Here is a 22,671-nt window from a genome sequence, read left to right as displayed (position 1 = left end):
TGCAAACTTGAGCAATAGAAACATAGATAGACTCTTAGGATTTTAAGAATAATTACTGCCCTTATAATTAATTTAAATTAAAAATTTAAAGATAGTTTTCTATTCTCTGGAATTAGCTTACAGTTTTTATTTTTAAAATTAAACATAACTAAATTTCTTTTTTGGGAGCTGTTGTCCAAACAACAAAATCTTCCAATTTGGATTTTCTTGTTAATCTTGTCATTAATATTATTAGCTCATATTACAAAGATAGTATGGAGTATAGAAGAAATTGGCTGTCATCGTACTGGTTTCTTATTTTTAAAAAAACCTTAATATAGGATTAATAATTTAGATTTAGTACTGAAATCTGCTTGCAGAAACAGCATAGCAGTGTTTAAAAGCACTGACTGGTGTTAGATAGCCCTGGGGTTGGCTCCAGCTTTTTTACATTCTGACCCTGCCTAGGCCAAGTTACTTAATATTTTTTTGCCTCAAAATGGGGCTGATATTCTCTATTTGTTGAGGTAGGATTGAAAGAGGAATTATGTAAAGCATTCAGTATATGACTAGCATAGTACTCATTCAGGGAATAGTAATGCTCCTTATTGTAATAATTCCTAACATATATAAAACATGTTAGTAAGCATATTACTGTTGACTTTTTAAGCTTATAATCTATACATTTTTTGAAATGGCCCCAAATATGAGATTTTTATCATTTCTGAAGTGATAAGACTGTGAAAATGACTTTATAACATTTTTATGGTTTATTTTTTTTAAATATTTTTTTAGTTGTAGATGGACACAATACCTTTATTTTACTTATTTATGTGATGCTGATGATCAAATCCAGTGCCTCACACATGCTAGGCAAGCGCTCTACCACTGAGCCACTGGACCCCAGCCCTGTGGTTGATATTTTAACTCTGTAAGATATCCCAAATATAGCATTGATTAAAGTAGCCAAACGATTATAAAGAGTATGGGCTGAATGGATAAGAAAAATGTGGCATTTATACACAATGGAATATTACTCAGCACTAAAAAAAACAAGATCATGGCATTTGCAGGGAAATGGATAGCATTAGAGCAGATTATGCTAAGTGAAGTTAGCCAACCAAAAAAACAAATGCTGAATGTCTTCTCTGATATAAGAGGGGGGTGACTCAAAAAGGGTAGGGAGGAAGAGCATGAGACGATTACCTCTGCTCTAGATAGGGAAGAGAGGTGGGAGGGAAAGGGAGGGAAAAGGGGAATTGCATGGAAGATGGAAGGAGACTCTCATCATTATACAGAATACACATGACGATGTGAGGGGGAAAAAAAAAAAGAAGTGTGTCACATTAGATTGGGTAGAGAGAAGTGATGGCAGGGGAAGGGAGGAATGGAAGGACAGCAGAATAAAATAAACATTATTATTGCTGTGTGTGTATACATGACTACATGACCAATGTGATTCTGTAACCTGTACACTCCAAAAAATGAGAAATTATATCCCATCTGATTCAAATGTATGATATGTCAAGATCATTTTACTGTCATGTGTAACTAATTAAAACAAATTTTTAAAAAAGAGTATGGGCTTTAAAATGAGTTAGGATTGAATCCTATTTTCAGTGCTTCACTTAAGTCACTTATTACCTAGAACAGAATATGTTTCCTTGGCTATAAAAATGAGACTAGTATCTCTCAGGATTGTCAGGAGCCACAGACATAATCTAGTCTGATTCATTTTGCACAAATACCTATAGTAGGATTTCAAAAAATGTTGGCTTTTCTTCTGTTCTTTGAAATAAAACTGAAATTTTAAGGAGTATATTACTAGTGTTGATTCTTTTTTTAAAAAAAACTGCTTTATTATATGTAAAATCTAGTTGTTTGGAATATTTTTACCTAAATGGATTAAATACTATTAAATACTTCTCTTAATACTGTGCAACTAAAAATTGGAAACCTTTTACTGAGAGAATTAGAAAAGACTTTACTGAATGGATGGATATACACTCATAGCAAACAAAGCTAGTCTTGGGAGGTTGCTGTATTCCTCAATGGATTTTGGTATTCATTTCTATTAGATGTTAGTCAGAAAAATAAAAATGTGAGTTCAGCCTGTGATATTTAAAGTGACATCTTAATTTGTATAATTTTAGACATTTGTTTTTCTGAGTCAGGAACATTTGTAAGAACTTATTTCTGTGTTTGGGGTTTACAGTTTAAAGATTGAAAACTTGGTCTTTAAGACCAAATGGTCTTTAAAATTTAAATGGTTTATAAGAATCCATGCTTATTTACTTTTTAAATATAAGCAGGCCAAGGAAGTTTATTTTTGAGAGTCGGGAAAACCATAATAAAAATGGACGAAAGAGTGAATAGCAAGAGTAAGCAGTAATCAGTTAGCAAGTGTTGTGTGCCAGGTGTTAGCCTAGGCAGTAGTGACAAAAGAACAACAATTGCCTTGTAAACATTTTGGGGAAAAGTTAACATTTCAAAATTTGATAAAACAGTTTTTAGTACCTGCTATATATAAGCACTATTCTAGGTTATTGGGGGAAAGTGGAAGAGCTTAGAATAGAAGGAACCTTCCAATCTGAATGGAAAAATGTTAGGATTGAATATCTACAGACTACATAGAATGGAGGTATCCCAAGGCAGTTTGGAGATGCAGAGGGTAGAAGGTAATTCTCTCTAGGAGAGTTAAAGAAGACTTCACTGTGGCACTTTTTGCACTTAAAATATTGCTTTTTTGGGTTAAGATGAAAAAGTTATGGAATTTCTGTTCAAATGTTTATTCTTTGAATTTTCCCATTCTTGTTAACTCTTGCCATGTTTTTAAAGACATTAAGTGAAACTATTTTTGGAAAAATTATTGTTTTTTTAAACGTAGCTTGTCAAACCTGACAGTTTATTTCTGACATCACCAAAAAATTTCTTCTAATAGACTATTTTTTTTTCAGTTTGCAAAATCTAATATAGTATTTAAATTCTCAACCTTTACTTTATGATATAAACTCTAAATGTAGAAACAGATTCTTATAAATGACCCTGGTACATTTTGTTTCAACTTATTTACTTACTTTAAGATTCTTTTAAAAGGAAAGAAAAGAAAATTTACAGATACTTAATTTTGTTTCTCCTCTTATTTTGTAGATGTCCGTGGCAACATTGAAAATGAATTCCTTATTTTCAGCAGATATTCTTATATGAGAAGATCCATTTCAAATAGTGTAAATATTTTTCCTCCTGTTGGACCAGCATGGCAGGATTCAAACGAGGATATGATGGAAAGATTGCTGGATTATATGATCTGGACAAAACCTTGGGTCGAGGTCATTTCGCAGTGGTTAAGCTTGCCAGGCATGTCTTTACAGGTGAAAAGGTGGCAGTAAAAGTTATTGATAAGACAAAACTGGACACTCTAGCCACTGGTCATCTTTTCCAGGAAGTGAGATGTATGAAACTAGTGCAGCATCCTAACATTGTTCGTCTTTATGAAGTTATTGACACCCAGACCAAATTATATCTTATTCTAGAACTTGGAGACGGAGGAGATATGTTTGATTACATAATGAAGCATGAGGAGGGTCTTAATGAAGACTTGGCCAAGAAGTACTTTGCTCAGATAGTTCATGCTATATCATATTGCCATAAACTCCATGTGGTTCACAGAGACTTAAAACCAGAGAATGTAGTCTTCTTTGAAAAACAAGGTCTTGTAAAGTTGACAGACTTTGGTTTCAGCAACAAATTTCAACCAGGGAAGAAGCTCACTACAAGCTGTGGATCTCTTGCATATTCTGCTCCAGAAATTCTGCTCGGTGATGAGTATGATGCACCTGCAGTAGGTAGGTCACCTTTGTCCAGTATTCACCCACTTGAATTTTTTCAAATTGATTTTTGTTTATCTAAGAATAATTTCTAAGAGGATTTTCTGTTAAACACATCTTACTTAAGAAATTGGGTTTCATGAATGCCAGATATCCTGAAAGTGGCATTTAGTTTATGTCAGGCAATCTGTGTGTCAGTTTCTTGAAATATTAGTAGCTCTTGGTATTCCTAACGATGCTCTCCCTTTACTCCCAATGTTTTTATATGCACTCATTTGTCAGGAGTTACTTACTTGGGGTGGAAGTATTTATTGCTTTTTGGGTTGTATCCACTTTTTCCCTTTGGGACCATATCTGTTTTGAAGGTCATGTAGGAAATTGTTTTTAATTTTTAAGGATTTGTAGATGTGAAGGTCAGCTTTGTTTTAGTTGCACCTTGGAAAAATATGTCCTAGTGTTACATGCATGTGATGTTAAACTTCATAAATAGGAATTTTCCACTTGTAGTCTGATAATTGTGAAATGTGGATTAGAGATTAATGACAAAGTTACATTTAACACCGAAGAGTGCTGATGAATACTATGTATATCAAGACATTGATTTTCATGTTAGACTATTGTGTTCTGTGAAAGAAAGGGTTAATGAATGGTTTCTTTCTTCTACAGATAATCAGGCTTCATTGAAGTCTTACATTAGAATATTTAAGCCAGAAATTTTGATTAGTGGAGACATTCTAATCAGAAAGTGAAGCCAGGAATTCGTAGGAGAGGAAACACAAATGTCTAAACAGGAAAAGACCTTCTACCTCATTAGTACAGGGAAAGGCAAATTAAAGCCATAATAAGATACTATTTCATACTTTACACATTCAGAAAAACTAAAGTCAGACAAAACTAAGTGTTGATAAGATTACAGAACATCAGGAACTCTTGTACAATTTAAAAGACAATTTGGCAATATCAAGTAAAGAAAGATCACATCTGTGACACAGAAATTCCACTTCTGTGAGTGCACCAAGAAGATCTTACGCAGAGATTTTCAAAGAATGCTTAAAACAGTATTGTTGCATACACATCAACAGGAATAAATTGTTCAGTATCCATATTGAATTCTATCCATTGATGAAAATTTATGAAATGTACGACTGGATTTCATAAGCATAATGTTTAGGGGAAAAAAGCAACACAAAGAGAATGTATAATGTAGCATTTATATAAAAGTTTAAAACACATAGTATATATTGTTTAGGGGTGCATGCACATACAGTAAGCTAAAGAATGCATGAGATGATGATAGGTGCCTTCTAAGAGGCAGGCATGTTTATAGGGTTTCAGCTGCATTGGTGGTGATTATTTTCTAGGTTGAGTGGTTTGGTACATAGGAGTTCATTGTAATGTTCTCTTTTTTTTCCCCATGTATATTAAATATTGCATAATTTTTTAAAGGTTATGAAAGAGTAAAACAAAATTATTTGGGAGGATATTTCCTAATCTAATGAATGGTTACTTTGTGTTGGTGAAGTAGAATTGGTAGAGCTTATAGGTACTTTTCATTTTCATTATTTGCATTTATTTCAATTCACTTTGTGTAATAGTATTATTAAAATAAAAATATGAACAAATGGATATTTTTCTTTTAGTATACTCTTAAGTTTTTTATTTTCTTTTTAATATACTGTTAAGTTTGTTTTGCCAAAATTGGGGATTGTTCACAAATTTGTAGTAAAATGAGCATGGGTAAAAATTAAAATCTGTCATATTAAATTGCCAGATATTGCTATATAAAAAACCCTAGTTTGGTTTAATAAGTGTTTGGTGGTATTACTAGTTTTTAGCGTTAAGACTTAACTCAGAAAGTGTCTATTTTTTTTTTCAAAGAATCATATTTGATTTTACTTATAAAACTATATTTTTTTGTTTATTTTTCTTTCTGTATTAATTCTTTCCAGAATCTTTGAGTTTCTTTTTTCCCTTTTATTTTCTGGACTTGAGCTTATTTCTTTAGTGTCTTGATTTCTAATAAATGCATTTATGTTGTCCTGCCCCATAGTCTGTTGACACCCTAGGGTTTTCATTGTGTTGTCACTGTTCATTACCAATTTATCTTTATTGTTTGGTTTCTTGTTTAACCTAAAATTTATTTAGAAAGATTTCTTTTTAAGTCAAGGGGGATAGGTTTATTTTTTCTTTTAGCTCTCTGGTTTTTGGCATATACTTTTAGAACATTGAAATTAGTAAATAGACCAAGTTAGTTTCTCCTTTGGGAAATATTTTGGATTTTCTTTGTGGCTTAATAAATAGTAATTTTTACTATGATGACTAGTCCCTGTGTGATGAAACTATTTGTACTTTTGGTGTATTCAGAATTTTTGTACATAACTAATATTGTTCATTATTTAATTTGCTGCTTTGCATCCTAATATGTTTTGTTCTGATCTGTTATTTTCACAATTAAGTTAATCTCTTACTCTGATCTGAGAATTCTGTATTATGTTTTTGTTTTATACATGTTATTTTCAAGCTAATAAGATATATAAAGGATTTTATTTTTGTATTTGTTTTGGCAGTACTGAGGATTGAATCCAGGGATCCTTTACTACTGAGCTATATCCCTTGCCTTTTTCTATCTTTTGAGACAGGGTCTCACTAAGTTGTCCAAGACTGGCCTCAAAGTTGGGATCCTCCTGCCTCAGTCTCCCAAGTTGCTGGGATTACAGGTGTATGTCACCATGCCTGACTTAGAAGGTTTTATTTTATTTTACTTGAAGAGCTGTATACCTTTTGACAATATGGAACTGCTTATTTGATGCTAGTCTAACTGTACCCTGTCATTGTTTTATGTTTAAATCTTAGACAATATGTAGCTTTGTTTTGTGTCTTTATTTTGTGTTTTTTCATTTGCCTTATGATATTTTACCTTTTCCATATTTTGTTTAATTATTCAGTTTTCTTTATCCTTTCCCCAGTGGTTTGCAAAATGGTTTAGAGTCTGTTTTCTTTGTTTAGTTAGGTGTTGTTCACCCTTAATGTGCATAGTTAATTAACATCCACATTATTTCTCCTACTCAACAAAACTGTAATTTGCTCTTACTTCCTTTAGTAATTTTATTTTTGACATTAATTCAGCATTACATATTTGAAATTGCCTGTAAGCACTTCATTTAGTGGGTCTTTTTGAGTGTTCTTTCTTCTGTTTGATGAACTTTGTTCCTTTCATTGAACTCATTTTTCCTAGGTGCTTGGGGATATCAGTTGTTTGTTCTTCTGTGTTTTTCAGATTTTTCAATAGCCTGACTGGATAGAATATCTGAGTATTGTAGTCTGTCTCTAGTGGATATGGGAGAGGAGCAGGATGTGTGCCCATGTGTGAAGTTCTGGTATCTGGTTTTGCTATTTGACAGACTCAGTATGCCTCCTGGGTATTGTCCTCTCTCTGTCCCTAATGCCTGCAGTCATTCCTCCTACCTGGAACACATGTGTGCTTGGGCATGCCGGTGCTAGTGTAGTTAGGAGGTAAGAGGATTTTGACCTCAATTAATTTTTCTAATGATTTTCTTGATTTAGTTCTTTCCTGTTTCTAGTATGTGTCTTCTATAAGGGAGTCTCTCTTCTATAGAGGGTACCATAGAGCTTCTACCAGTAGGGTTTGTGGCTCTCATTGCCTCTTTCTTTCTGATCCTACCTGTGATTTACCTTTTCTGCCATGTCTAGGGATTTGGAGAGAAAAGGGATGGTTAGATCATACTCAGTAAGTTATTAATTCATTCACCTTTGTGGACTTCCAAGGATCTGTATTAAGTTGACTTCGCTGTGCTAGAAAGGAAAGGAAAAGAATGATCTGTGTGAAAAATCCAGTCTTTGGGATTCTTGTGGGAGAGATTGCAGTGCAGCAGTATAGACAGTGGAGAGTTCATTGCTGATTATTATGTGAGGTTACCTAGTGGAAGAACAGGCAGGGGAAAGAGCCTGTGCTTGCTAGACTCAGACACTGCTTCATGCCTGTAATCTGAGAGACAAGCTCAGTTGAAACTGATGGGTGCCTTGCTGCTGGCCCTGTGGGATGGCCTGCTTGGAGTGAGGCCTTAAGTGAGTGAATTTCTGTGTGTGTGTGTGTGTGTGTGTGTGTGTGTGTGTGTGTGTGTGTTGTGTGTGTGTGTGTGTTTTAAGCAACATTAGGAAAGAGCTTACTTTTAAAAAAACTAAGCTATGCTTTAAATATTTCATTAAACTCTAAAATAGGGAAATTGTTTCTTAAATCACAGATTTATAATTTCTAATAGTTGCAAAATCCTGATATTGCTTATGATTTCTTTATATATCCCTAAATTTTTTATTTTCAAATTAAAATGAATTAAATTTGGTATCGGGAACTCTGTCTTCTTATTTGAGATTTGGAGTTTTCCTGGAATGTTATAGCTCTGGACCTGAAAAATCCCTATACCAGATGTTTCTTAGCTTATGTAGACAACCTGTCTCAAACATGAAGTATCCATTTTGCATTAATTTATGATTGCTATGCAGTAGATATAAATGAAATCTAAATTATTTAAAACATGGATCCATGTTAATACAATGTAAAGATTTGGATTTAAGTTAAGTATAGTAGTTTTTTAGAAAATAAACCTATATATTCTACAACATATCTTGTATTAGTGGTTCAGCATTTAATGGAGATTATCCTGTCATGAACTGTATCCTTGTGCATATTAGTATGCAAAAACTAGAGCTCTTTTCATAAATCTGCTTTGCCCCACATTAAAATATTACTCTTTACCTACTCTTAGTAAACTAGGAATTAGAGAGGAGCACCCTCAATGTCATAAAGAGCATCAATAACAACCAAAAAAGCCTATTGCTAACATCACACTTAATGGTGAAAGGCTAAATATTTTCCTTTAAGAGAAAAAAGGATGGATAAGTACTACTCTTGACATAGTTTAAAAAAAAATAGCATACAGATTAAAAAGAAAGAAAACTGTACTTAAATGACATGGTTCTCTACATACAAAGTCTCAATAAATCTACAGGAAAAAAATTCTGAACTAATAAGTAAATTTGGCAAAATTATAGAAAAATCAGTCACATTTCTGTAATACCAACAATGAATAACATGCAGAGATCAAGATTTAAAACAGTATTATTTTCAGTCAGGTCAAAGAAAATTAAATATCTAAGTATGCATGTGTCAAAACACATCTAACAAAAAAACTTATACTGAAAATTATGAAATGTTAAAGGAAGAAAAGACCTAAATAAATGGAGAGACATACCATGTTTACCAATTAGAAGATAAATGTAGTGCAGATGTTATGCCTTTCCAAATTATTTTATAGGTTTAACATAGTTCCTGTCAAAAACCCTGCAAAGTTTTTTGTAGACACAAAGATTTAGACATTGTTCTTAAATGTGTATGGAAAAGGAAAGGACCTAGGAGAGCTTTAAAATAATTTTGAAAAAAAAAAATAATAATAAGAGGAATCACTAATAGAGCCAATTGAGAATATGATAGTTTCTTGTAAAACTAAATATACATGTAGCATGCAGCCCTGCAGGTGCATTCTTGGGTGTTTATTCCAGAGAAATGAATACCTATGTTCACCTAAAAAAACCTATACATGATGTTTATAGAAACTTTATTTTAATAGCCATAAGCTGGAAACAACCCATATGTTGTCAGTAGGTGAATGGTTATGCTAGATAGAACCATACCATAGAATAATACATAGCAACACAAAGCAACAAACTATTGACATATCTTATATGGGTCTCAAGAGAATTATGCTGAGTGGTAAAAGGCTCATCTCAGAGGGTACATACTAACAATTCCATTTATATAAATCTTTTGAAGTAGAAAAATTGTAAAGATGAATAAATTAGTGGTTCCCAAGGGTTAGTGATGGTGGTAGGTGATATGGCTGTAAAAGGCTTTAGCATGAAGGAATTGTGTGATAGAATTTTGTATCTGATGGTAGTCGCACAAATCTATATGTGATAAAATGGCATAGGAACTATGTACACACATGCACATGCAACTAGTGCATATAAAATGATGAAATCTAAATAAGCTCTGCAGATTGTACCAATGTCACTTTCCTGGTTTTGATTTGTACTATAATTAAAACAAAATGTTATCATTGGGGGAAACTGGGTGAAGAATACATGGGACCTCCCAATACATTTGTGGGTTTTGTCAACTCCTGTGACTCTATAATTATTTCAAAATGAAAAGTTTAAGAAAAAATATATTATTCAATGCCTAGGAGGTAAGTGTCCCAGTGGGTGGAGGGGACATAAACTGATGTGGCAGTTTGAGACAGCCACTCATTCATAAGGAAATGTGTTTACCTGTTCCTTGTAAAATTTAAGACTAGTGGTCATGTCCCTCTTCTGCTCGGAATTCCTTAAAGACTTTCCCTTTCAGTCAGAATTAAAACTACACTCCCCACAAGTGACCTGTGTAACACTCAAGATCTGCTTCTCCATTTCTTCTCTGACTTCCCCTCTCAGTGCTTTTCCCCCTTGCTCCCTTTGCTCCACCCACACTGTCTCCTTGCTGATAGTCACACTCCAGGCCCAGTCTTGCTGAAGGGCCCTTTCAGCTAGCCCAAAGGTACCCCAGATTCTCTTGCTGTCATGCCACCCCCTCAGAGAAGTATCTGCTGGTCTCCAAAGGTGTAGGGCACCAGCACTACCTATTCTTCTTCCCCTCTTCTCTCACTTTTTTGTTTCTGTTATCTCCTATACATAATAATAGTGCCTGCCTTTGGGTTGTTGAGGGCATTCAATGAGTGAATACATGTAAAGTATTTAGCATAACAAAAATCAGTCTTCAGTTCATCTGATATTACTGTCATACTGCTTCCTCTTTTGGAGAGATCCCAGAATGCTTTGTGCTTCTAATTGCTGTGGCTGCAGTCCCAGAGGGATATTTAACATTAGGCCATGGCCTCATTTTCCTTCCTGCCTCTCAGTGTGGGAGAAAGAGAATGTGAGGTGTTCTCTTCTTTAGAAATTTGTTCTCAGGAGAATTTCTGATACATTGGCTGCTGTGAGAAAACTGGGAGGAAGGGCCTGGGACCTTTGCTCATGTGTCTTCTTCACATGTTGTTTTTAGTTGTATTCAAGTTTTAGATCATTAGGTTATTTATATTTAAGAAAAAGGCTACTTCTAAAGTACAGGTTTTTTTCTTTTTCCAAAAAAAGTTAGATAAAAAAATGAAAGTCCAGGTATTTATTTGATGACTGGTTAGTCTCTTAGACCTTCAGAAGAGCTTTTCAAATCACTGAGAACACTTGCTATTTTAATACAGAAATCCATACAGAAATTGAATTCACTTATTTATTTTAGGTCATTTGAGGAGTTGAAAATATTAAATCCACTTGGGTTTTTTTTTTAGAAGTTTTTTCCTTCTTTTGAAGAAGAAAAGCCAGTTTGCAAAACAGAAAATTAGTGGTCAGAACAAACTTATTAAACACAATACTTGAACACAATTTGGAATCCTGTTTTTCATAATACATTTTGTTGGACAGACTGAATTCCAGATGCTGAAGTGAGACGATTTCAGTGTTTGTAAGAATTATGGGAGAAAGGGTCATCTGTTCCATGCAGGCTGCTGTGCTTGAACACTCTGTTGTGCTCTTGGCCTGGCAAGACTAGTTACTGATAGTTCTTGGGAGACCATCAGGAAGTTGCAGGTATGATCCTCAGATGGACCTGACTCCAGGAATGGATGCTTGAGAAATATCTCCATAGTCATTGGCAACATACAGTGCTTGTTTTCTTTGAGGGCTGTAGCATATGTCAGTCATGTCCTCACATGTTAACATTGACTTTGGTAGAGAAAGAACAGGTGTGGAGTTGGTGTTTCTTTGATTCTAAACATGTGCCTTTATTATCTTTCCTTATTCTCATCTTTCTGTATAATTTTTGGAATATAATTTATTTTACCTTTGGAAAGCATTGATCACCCATTTTTAATTTATTTATTAACCTTAAAAGTATGTATTTAAAAATTACATCCAGTATAGTGTAAAACAGTGCCTAAGTTTTAAAAATTTTAATTTAGAAGTATTTTGAATTCTGAAACTCAAGGCAAAAATTATAGGACCTCAGCATTTGTGTCACCACGTCTGATGAATAGGAAAATATATAAGACTTGGTACAGTCAGGCACACTCAACAGATCTAAATCCTAGTGCCTGGGACATAGCAACGTACAACGTAGGCACACTAGTTTGTTGGGTTAAAAAAAAAAAAAAAGGAGAGATTGTGGATGGCTAAAAAAAGAGCATGATGTTTGAGCACACATGCCCTGATCGCCCTTTCTCTTTGGAATTGGATGGGGCCTTGCCAATCCTACCTCACTCCAGATGGCTCACTTGTCGCCCTTGCTCAATAGTAAGGTCCTTGAGAGAGGGGACTGTGTGTTTCTGTTTTATCTGTCTCATTGCCTGGTAAACATGACAAACTTAGTGTGTGTTTAGCAAATAAAAATTACCAAGATGAACTAAAGAAATGAAAATTTACATTCTTTGAAATTATTTTACAAAGTGCAGTTGTTGCTTTTCTTGGTAACTCTTTTCCCTGGCCTTTCCTTATGTATATTCCGTGATTTCTAGGCTCTTAAGAGAATCTAATGAAAACTATCTTCAGAGAGATGCAGGCAAACACATTTTACTTTAGTTCCACAGGTATTTATTGACTACTGTGAACCCCCTTTTTGGATCTGGTCTTCTGAGTTTATATGGGTGAGTAAAAAATGAGCCCACAACTAGGAAAAAAAAAATGAGCACAAGTAGTTTTGAAGTAAGCTTTGGAGCATACATTATATATAGAATAATGTCCTTTTGTGCCTTTGAGTACTCTCATTTTTGTTTTATATTTTAGCTCTTTCATTTTTCTTATTGTATTTTAAATTTCCTAGCTGTTACTTGGTAGGAGATTGTAATGGAAAATTCAAGTAATGTGTATAAACCAGGGTGTTTCCAAAAGGACCATCAAGTCTTTGGGCTGCGCAGTATTCTTTTTATTTTTTAAAATCAAACAGTCTGATAACCTGTAGGTGTTTGGTGTGTTTGGTATGTTCGGTATGACTTTCTAAAAAATCATTTGGATTTATTTCTGTTCCTTGGAAGTTACTATTAAAAAGACTGGGAGAAAATATTTGCAAATCACATAACTGACAAAGAACTTGTTTTCAGGATATATAAAAAACTCTGAAAACTCAGTAATAAATTAAAAGTAACCCAGTTTGAAAATGCCAGAAATTATTACAGACAATTCACCAAAGATATAAAATGGCAAATAAGCACCATTAGTTATTAAGAAATGCAAATTAAAACCATACCCATTAGAATGGCTAAAAGTTTAAAAAACTGACTATACCAGAAATGATGAAGTCCTGAATGGAGCAAGTATAACTCATGTTTCTGTTAGGAATGTAAAATTATACAGCCTCTTTGAAAAGTAATTTGTCACCTTCTTATAAAGATAAGTAAATACTTACCCAGCAAACCCACTCCTAGGTAATTTCCTAAGAGAAATGAAAATCTGTTAGTATAAAAACCTATACATGAATGCTTTTAGTGGCTTTATTCATAATTGACCTGAACTGAGATAAGTAGAAGATCATCTGTGCAATGGAATACCACTCAGCAATAACAAAAACTATTGATGCATGTAACAACAGGGATGTGTCTCAAATGCTCTAGTGAAAAAAACCAGATGGTGAAGTATGTACTGTATGACTCCATTTGAAAGCAAAACTTAAAGGGACATAAAACACACCCATGGTTGTCAGGGACAGAGTCTGACTACATGGAGGCAAAATGAACTTTTGGGGGTGATATAACTGTTTTATGTCTTGATTGTGAGGGTACTTCCATGAATTCATTTGTTAGAACTTGCAGAAATGCACACTAAAAATGGCAGGTTTTAGTATATGTGAGTTATACCTTATCTTTGTAAAAAATTATCAGGGTAGTATAAATTAAGTCTTTATATCTTCGCATATATAGTAGGCTAATATTAAGGATTATCCATGGTGTTTGTGAGTGTGGGGCCCTCCCACAGGCTGCCAATGGATGGAATTCTACTGGCATTAAATGTGCTTTCATAATCTGAAAAAAGTAAATGTTAATTTTAGTAACAGGAACTGAGTAGTTATATTTGAGAGAACTTTCAAGCTTAAGTTTTAGTATGAAGGAGCAATCTGGAAGTTATAACCAGGTTGTGTGTTTATTCTAATTCCTAGAAAGGCATACTGATTTTTTTAAATATAGGAAAATATGTGTTTTTTAACCATGTGTCTAATTAAGTTATAATAGTTGGAGATCTGACCAAAACAAACATTTCAATAACTAATATTTGAATTTTGAATCTTGTTAAGTCAGATTTATTATTTTAAAATTTGTTTCTCTTTATACTCAAATGAGGATGTTAAAAAGTCTCCCCCAAAATGTAAACATTTTAAGGAGTCTAGGGTAGTGCTCTGTTGTTAAAGGACATACCTCATTTTACTTTGTATCCCCAACACCCAGAAAACTTTGTTTGGTTAAACATTTTGTGCCCTTCAAAGAACCTAATCTTAGCAGAGGTTGCTTTATACAAATGATTTCTGTTAACTGATATTTTAATGGCTTGTCCATTCTTTTTTTAAAATTTATTTTTTAGTTATAGTTGGATGTAATATCTTTCTTTATTCATTTATTTTCATGTGATGCTAAAGATCCAACCCAGGGCCTTATACATGCTAGGCGGGCGCTCCACCACTGAACCACACTCCCAGCCCTGGCTTGTCCATTCTTATGTTTGCACATCTTCATCTTATGCAACAGACTTGGTGTTTTTAACTCAATTTAAGAAAACATCAAAATACTCTACTAGTTATAAAACAAAAGTATTGAGTGCAGATTTCAGATTTATAAAGTGCTAACTGTATATTACATTAGTTGCACTTGACTGACAATACAGAATCGGTCTAAATTTATCCTAAATTTAAACATTTCTGCTTTGTAGTTCAAAGTTAAACTCATAAAATTGCATTGTATTTGTCTTAATCCTGTTGGGAAATATGAAATCACTGCTCAAAACTACATTTAGTTACTGTATATCACCAGTAATGCCACTCTTGAGTCCTTCAACTTCCGAATGATAAGAACAGGGAAACTCCTCATAAGAAAGTACTGTATGTTGCCATGCTCATGGTCCTTATTTCCACATTTTAAAAACACTTCTAATATATGAACATTATAGATTCTGTGATGAGTGTTACAGTAGAATGGGAGGGGAATGTTAAAGATTTTTCACCTTGAGCTTATAAAAGGAGATACCTAGATTTCAGAGAGTATTCTTAAAAAGATCTAATTTAGGAAAGGTATGAATTTGTAACTAATTCTTCATTGAGGTATTAAGAACTACCTCCAGGGGTTGTTCTGGTTGGGTGGAAATTTCAAGGCAGCCAGAACATCCAGACTGGCTTTGTCTGGGAATGTGCCCATGGTGGCTGCCCATGTGGTGGCTCTGGCTTTAGTGTCACCTTCACCTTAATAGCACACAGATCTGGCCTGAGCAGGGAAATAGAACTAGAGGGTGATGGATGACACCTTCCCTGGCTTCATGAACACAAGATTTACTCCCTAGACACTGCAGTACCAAGATAGCACGAGAAATTGTCAGTCATTGTGGTTTATCCGTTTTATTATATACTCTATGGACTCTTATTACCCTTTTTTTTTCTTTTATCACATTTTATACATTAGTGACTTTAATATTTGAGTTTTAAACTTTCTTAACTCTTAAAGCAATTATTCATGCTAAATTTTAAAAGTTAAACAATTCTGACTGTAGCTATTCATGCTATAAAGAAATTGGTCTATGAATTTCTGAAGGGAGCCTTGCAGAATCAAGTTACCCAGATCACAGACTCAGAATCACTATCTCTGCGGGTGGAGAATTTGTGCATTTTTCTATCACTTTGATTCCTCTAAAGAAGTTTCCACTTATTCCCTTAAAAATATCATATCATAATGTTCTGTTAAACAGCTAATTTTTAATTACTTTTTATATATAAATGAGCATTATTGTAATTCAAATAACAGAAATATACATATTTTTTAAATATTTTTTTTTAATATTTATTTTTTAGTTCTCAGTGGACACAACATCTTTGTTGGTATGTGGTGCTGAAGGTCGAACCCGGGCCACACGCATGCCAGGCGAGCGCACTACCGCTTGAGCCAAATCCCCAGTCCTAACAGAAATATATTGAGTACAAAGTTTAAAGCCCTCTTTATTTTCCCTGTTGGTCCTGCTCCTGTACCTATTGGTCCCTGGAGGCTCTGCAATTGTACATGTTATGTTGTTTTACAGAAGAGCGAACTAAGGCATATGGAAGCTGGGTTACTTACCAAGAATACACAACTAATCAATGATTACAGATTTTTTTTTTTTTTTTGTACTGGGAATTGAACTCAGGGGCACCCATCCACTGAATCATATCCCCAGCCCTATTTTGTATTTTATTTAGAGACAGGGTCTCACTGAGTTGCTTAACGCCTTGCTTTTGCTGAGGCTGGCTTTGAACTCATGATCCTCCTGACTCAGCCTCCCGTGCTGCTGGGATTACAGGTGTGCGCCATCGTGGCTGGCTTGATTACAGAATTTGAACTCAGGTCCCTCTGAAGGCTTTCCCCAAGCGTGCATGCTTTCATTAGGCCATGCTGAACGAGATCACCCAGTGAGGATGTTTTAGCCTGGCTTATCTTTCCCTCTGCATTTGTAAAGTTCACATCCTGACTGTTACAAAAATCAGGTTTGTAAAGTGATTTATGAAGCTATGCTGAGTTGGAAGGGTGTCTGCTGCTCATCTGGTTTGGATTTGTGTGAACATGCACAGTCCCACAGTGTGTGATTGATAACCCTTTGACTTCTTGAACTTTTCTCTGTTTTCCTTGACTTGAAAAAACAAGTTTGTACAAGTCCTAAAATAGCTAACTAAAACAAACTGCAGCTTGTCTTCAATGATTACCCTCTCCAGTCTGCTCTGAGCGTTTCTTAGTCTCCTTTCCCTCATAGTTTTATTTTTTGCAGGATAGAAATAACCACTACCTGCCCCTGTACCCTAAAACTCTGCTTCAACTGCCCCGTGGGGGACCCCACCCAAACAATATTTGCAAAACTGCTTTCTAACTGAGTTCATTCCATTCATTAGACTTCTATTGGGCAGGCTCTAGCTAGGTGCAGGGGACATTTTCTACATTCAAGGATCTCAGGGCAGTGGAAGAAAATACAAGAAAACCTGTAATAATAGCTCATTGTGATGATGCTGAAAATATTAGTTGGCTCTGTTCTCTAGGTTGGTGGGCAGTATGAGGCGACCTCAGGGAAGATGAGGACCACTGGTAGAAGCCTTTGAGGATTTTCAGCACATGGTAGAATTGACAGTATCTCCTTGACTTGGAAGCCACAGGACCTATGAATGAGGGATCTTTGATGTCTCCTAAGTTTAGATTGGGTGTGTGAAAGTACCATTGACCAAACTAGAGCACATATGGGAACATACCACGTGGGGCAAAGTGGATAAGCTTAGTTTGAGCAGCATTGATTTTGGAAGTCACCAAGGGACATTTTAAAAAAGGAGTGTTTTAAAGTAGGTTTGGGATTATGGCATTCATTCCCATTTCTTTTGTTGTTAAGGGAAAGAATGTTTCTCTGTTAAATAATAAAAAAACTTGCTTCTAATTAGAGTATTGATGGACCCAGGATAACAAGGATATCCTAAAGCATGTCTAAAAGACTTATTCAAATTCTTCATTTCTCTTCTGCTTCACTCTTAACACTTTGTTCATTTTCAGAATGTTCTCTGGTCATGTTCCTTAGGGCTAAAAGCTGCTCTTGTTTGGAGCAAGAAAGAACCTTTAGTAATCAGAGCTCTGGGTGATTTTGGATGCAGATCAGTAGCTCTTACTGTGTAAGTAGAAATTCAGATTGATAAAACATGGGTGATTAGGTTTCTGAATATCAACACAAGAAAATAAAAGTCCTAGCTTTTCTTTTAGGCTCTTGGAACCTATATACTTCTGACATAGTATTTGTTATTCTAAGAAAGCACTGCCTTTTACTTTAGTATTGGGTCATATGTCAGTTGCTAGTGAACACAGTTGGAAGTGAAAAATGATTGCATAAATCTTAGCAGCTAATAAGTGGTGTTGAATGTAAAAGGTGCCCTTGTTTCATCTGTAGTGGTTCACAACTTGTGGCTATACTGATAAATCTAGAAGAAAAAAAGTTTCTACTTAAAACCTTTCTTCTGTCTTCCCATTTTTATTACTTTCAAATTCCTCAGCTTTTTCTGTGTAAATAAACTTTAGAAATTTTTTTAAGAAACTCTCTCAGTGGTCATGATACCCCCTTCATTTACTTTTTCTCAACTAAATGATTAGTATGTCCTTTTTGTTTTGTTTTCATTTTGATCTTTTTTTTAGCCTACTTAAAATGAACTTTTTAGTATAAACTACACCCCAACCCTAGAAATAGCATAATTTAATTGAATTGTGATAAATAAATATTCCAAGTATTTGCAGATGAGACTTCACTCATTTTGTGATCTTAATTCCAGCTAGGTGGGGATCAGCAAAATCCTTAGTACTGTCAAAGACTTCATTATCTTTCCACTCCTTCCCACATTTCCATGAGTTACAAGATTTTTTAACCAAACCTCTTATGCTTATGTGATATTTTCTTTTTTTTTCATCTTTATTCAGCACAAGTGTATATGTATAGCTGGGTCTGAAATCAAAATATGTGTTCCAGATAATGATATCAACATTAAGTTAGATTGTTCAGATGGCTGATGTTAGTTAACCTATGTATAGAAAATTCCACCAGCATTCTTTGAAAATGAAAATAAATGGCCCCAATCCATGTTCTAGGCTCCCACCCCAATACCCATTTATAGTTTTGATGGAGCCCTTGCAGTCTAGCATTTTAACCTGAGGCTATCATCTATACCTTGGGAATTTGTAGTTTTATTAGTAAGCTTTGTAAGGAAGAGAGTAGTCTAAAATATCCACTAAAGTGAATTTTATTAAGGCAAGTACTACCTCCCTCTCCTATTATGGGGGAATGTAACAGATAGGCTTTCCTGATGGTATTCTTAGTGGCCTGTAACCAAATGGCCAGTCCTGGGGACCCATGCTCCTAAAGAAGCCTTTCCCTGTCTCTGCCTCCTATCTTTAGTTTTCTTCCCCATTTTAGCTTTGTGTCTTCTTAAATTTGCTTTTGTTGTCTGTTTCCCTCAGTAAAGTATTATAAGAGCAAAGGTATCTCTTTCATCTCTGTGCCTGGGAATAAGGATGGGACAGACATAGCTACCTCTGAATCTTTTCTCTGTGTAGAATATTTAGCATGGATTCTATCTTAATACCCATCACAGCTTGATGAGGAAGTATATTACTATTAGTATTCCTATATTAAAGATAGGGATACATTCTTAAATAATTTGATTAATATCATATTACTGTGTTTAGTGACCTGTTTTTATCTTTTTCCTTTGTCCTTTGGGATGAAAAAAGTAAAATCATTCTAATACACCCCCCCAAAAAAAAAGAGAGAGAAAGAAAGAGAAATAAGTATAGAAAATAAATGTACTTATCCCTCCATATACACAGAGAATTGGTTCCAGGGGACCCTTCGTACCAAGTCCAAAGATGCTCAGTTCCCTTATGTAAGATGGTGTTTGATTTGCATATAAGGTGCACATCCTCTTTGTATGCTTTAAATCATCTTTAGATTACTAATCATTTCTAATACAATAAAATTGCTGTGTAAATAGTTCTTATACTGAATTATTTAAAGGATAGTGACAAAAAAAGTCTATATATGTCTGGTAATATATACAGGGTTTTTTTTTTCTGAATAATCATGCTCAGTGAGGAAGTCATATACCCATTCTAAGTCTTTGTCCTCTTTTGTTATACTCTTTTTCTACCTTAAGTGCATCAAATTTTGTTATCTAGCAACGTATTAAAGAATTTGATATAGAATTTTATTTCTAAATTTCTCAACTTTTAAGCATTTCCATGTTCAAAAATTATTTGAACTTTAATGGGAAACAGTGGAAATTGTGTGTGTGTGTGTGTGTGCGCGCGCGCGTGCACGCGCTTTTTTGCTTTTCTTTATGCTCTTCTAATTATGTGTTGCTTTATAACCAGCAGTGGGTGTTAATTTTCTTGAGCAAAGAGAATATTTCTAAATTGTTGGACTTTTTGTTGCTTATTAGGTTAAAATTTAACAGAAAAAGTTTTCTTTAATCAAATAAGGATTTTGTGTAATTGCTAGTTGATAGTTATATTATTCATTATATTTTTAGAACATCAGTTTTGTATAATTACAACTTCAGATATCAACTCCAGTTTATCATAAAAAGTAAAGAGTAAGACTCATTTATCCACAGTTATAGTATGAGATGGTAGAGGAAATAATATAATTAAACTCATATAAGTTGTTGTTTTGTAGGATTTTTATGGAAAGATGGATTTATTACATATCAAATACATATGTATTAGTGGTTAGGTCTGATGATAGAAGTAGCATTAAAGGTTTTTAGCATTTGAACAATAGAAGAAAGAAGAGTTTTCATTTTAACTGCCCAGGTTTTTAATGTTTTTACATTTTTGTTATAAATCATTTAAAATCCTTTCTTTGATGGAAGGGGGGGAGATAGCAAAGTTTATATATTATAAACAAAAACTTAATAAATTTTTGTTCTGTGAAATGGATCATCAGTGGAAAGATAAGAGTTACTTTATAGTCAATTTCTGGAACATAATTGTTTTGTAAAATGGGGGACAGCATGCAATAAAGGAAAATAATTATAATTGCCACTTGTTCACAGTGGTGGCTTGGGATTTGGGGCAGGTACCACAAAAAGAAGGTTCAAGTTGTACAAAAAGAATTTAAGTGAAACAGCAACAAAATTTCCTTTAAGTATATCAATAAGGCTCTTTTAGAATTGGGTTTTCACTGGCTATTAAAAGAATAACTGTGACCAACTGTCATTATTCAGATTGTTTGATTTTGAAAGGGTATGTTCCTCTGAATTCCAAGCTTAAGACTGAGAAATGTCAGTCAGTGAGTGGGGTAGACTCCTGAGCCAGCATGCTGCCCTGAGGCAGTAGGTCAGATAATTCATACATCCTAGAGCAGTGCCACACAGACATCCTAGGAACCCTACAGAGCCAAGAGTTTGGACTGAGAGATCCATAGGTCTCTTTCATCCTCATTTATATTAATGTTTTAATTTTAAAATATTTTTTTCATCTCTTTCACTAATATCCATTAGAGCATCATTACTAAAATTTAAATTGTATATTTAAAATATCAGATTGTATATAATCTGATATTTTATCTGTATAACTTTTTGGTTCCTGCCTTTGTTACCTTCTTTGTTCAGTTTGAACCAAGGTAGAGATTTTATTAATAAATTTTAGTGCACTTAGTAGGGAGTCTACATTATTTTGAGTATTTCACTTACTTGTAAACAGTAGTTAAGTGTTAACAAATGTGATGACAAAGGTCATGTGGCCTGCCCCACGATTCTCTTTTAAGCCTTTCTAGAAATCTTGAATTATTTTTTTTTTTGTTATGTGGATGTTTATATTATTGTGTCTATATTTTATTTTCTGGAATGAATGAATTTGTGAACTCCTTCCTAAATCCTTCTATCAAAAAAACATACATTTTCATCTAAAAAAAATACACATTTTTTTTCTATCTCTTTGATAGGTTTGTTTCTTTTTAATGGCCAGAGGTAGGAAGTGATTTGTTGTAGGTATCACCCTAATGCTTGTTTGGGGAGAGTCCTCCAACATCAGCTAGTCCAGCCTTATCATTGCAGTAGGAATCCTTTTGCTGACTACTAGAAGTTTGCCCAGCCTTAGCTGAATATTTTCAATGATGGGAAACTTCATTTTCTAGTGTTTTAATAGTTTCATTGAGTGGCTGCATTGAGTGGCTCCCACTGTTGTTAAGCTGAAGTGTGTGCCTTTTGGTTGCTTAAACCTTGGATCCTAGTTCTGCCATCTAGTAACACAGTCTTTCCTCCTCAATAGCCATATTTTGCTTGTCTCTGAGCTTTAATGTCCATAAAGTGAAGATGAGTTGAATGATTTAATTACTTCACTAGGATTGAGGTAAAGAACAATTGAGATAATGTAACCTTAGGTAAAATCCTTTTCAGGTTTCAGATACTAATTCAGATACAATGTCTGGTGTACATTGTAAAGGGAAAAGGCAGTGTGTTTGTCCTTTGATCTAAAAGCTAGATAGATATTTCCCAGTAGATATTCTTGTTAGTAACAAAAATTAATTCATCTCTTCATTGAACATTTATTGACCATTCACTATGTACTGGCACTTGATTAGGACCTTAAGAGAATTCAGTGAAGAAGATACATACCTTCCTGGCCCTATTTAGGCATAAGTTTTCTTTCCTAGTTATTTTTACTTTGAGATATAAATGCTTTTGACTGCTCAAAATGAAATAATATTGTTAGTCTACTTTTACTCTTCTTAGTGTTTTTGGTTTTCTAACTAGTCCAATATTTAAAAATATGTTTTTGATTTGTAGATATATGGAGTCTTGGAGTGATCCTTTTCATGTTGGTATGTGGGCAACCACCATTTCAAGAGGCCAATGACAGTGAAACATTGACAATGATCATGGATTGCAAATACACAGTACCATCCCATGTGTCTAAAGAATGTAAAGAGTAAGTAAAAAAAAGTATGCGGAAATATTAAGAACTAATGTTAAAACAAGGAATTTTATCTAATGCCATTAAAATGTCAAGAAATTATGAGATGG

General features: G+C 34.2%; 1 protein-coding gene across 3 annotated transcripts in view; it reads left to right on the top strand.

Annotated features, from left to right (window-relative positions):
* Snrk (SNF related kinase) overlaps positions 1 to 22,671 on the top strand; it is a 47,853-nt gene that overhangs the window by 13,228 nt on the left and 11,954 nt on the right. For all 3 annotated transcript variants that reach the window (XM_078038030.1, XM_078038029.1, XM_078038031.1), the window contains 2 exons: positions 3,130 to 3,824; positions 22,435 to 22,576. In XM_078038030.1, coding sequence (XP_077894156.1) covers positions 3,236 to 3,824; positions 22,435 to 22,576 — 731 coding nt within the window. In that variant the 5' untranslated portion in view covers positions 3,130 to 3,235. The remainder of the gene's footprint in view (positions 1 to 3,129; positions 3,825 to 22,434; positions 22,577 to 22,671) is intronic.

The sequence above is a fragment of the Ictidomys tridecemlineatus genome, chromosome 2 (genome assembly GCF_052094955.1).
Source record: "Ictidomys tridecemlineatus isolate mIctTri1 chromosome 2, mIctTri1.hap1, whole genome shotgun sequence".
In the NCBI taxonomy this organism is placed as follows: Eukaryota; Metazoa; Chordata; class Mammalia; order Rodentia; family Sciuridae; genus Ictidomys; species Ictidomys tridecemlineatus.
The sequence above is the reverse complement of the archived record's forward strand: the minus strand, read 5'-3'. Positions and strand labels throughout refer to the sequence as shown.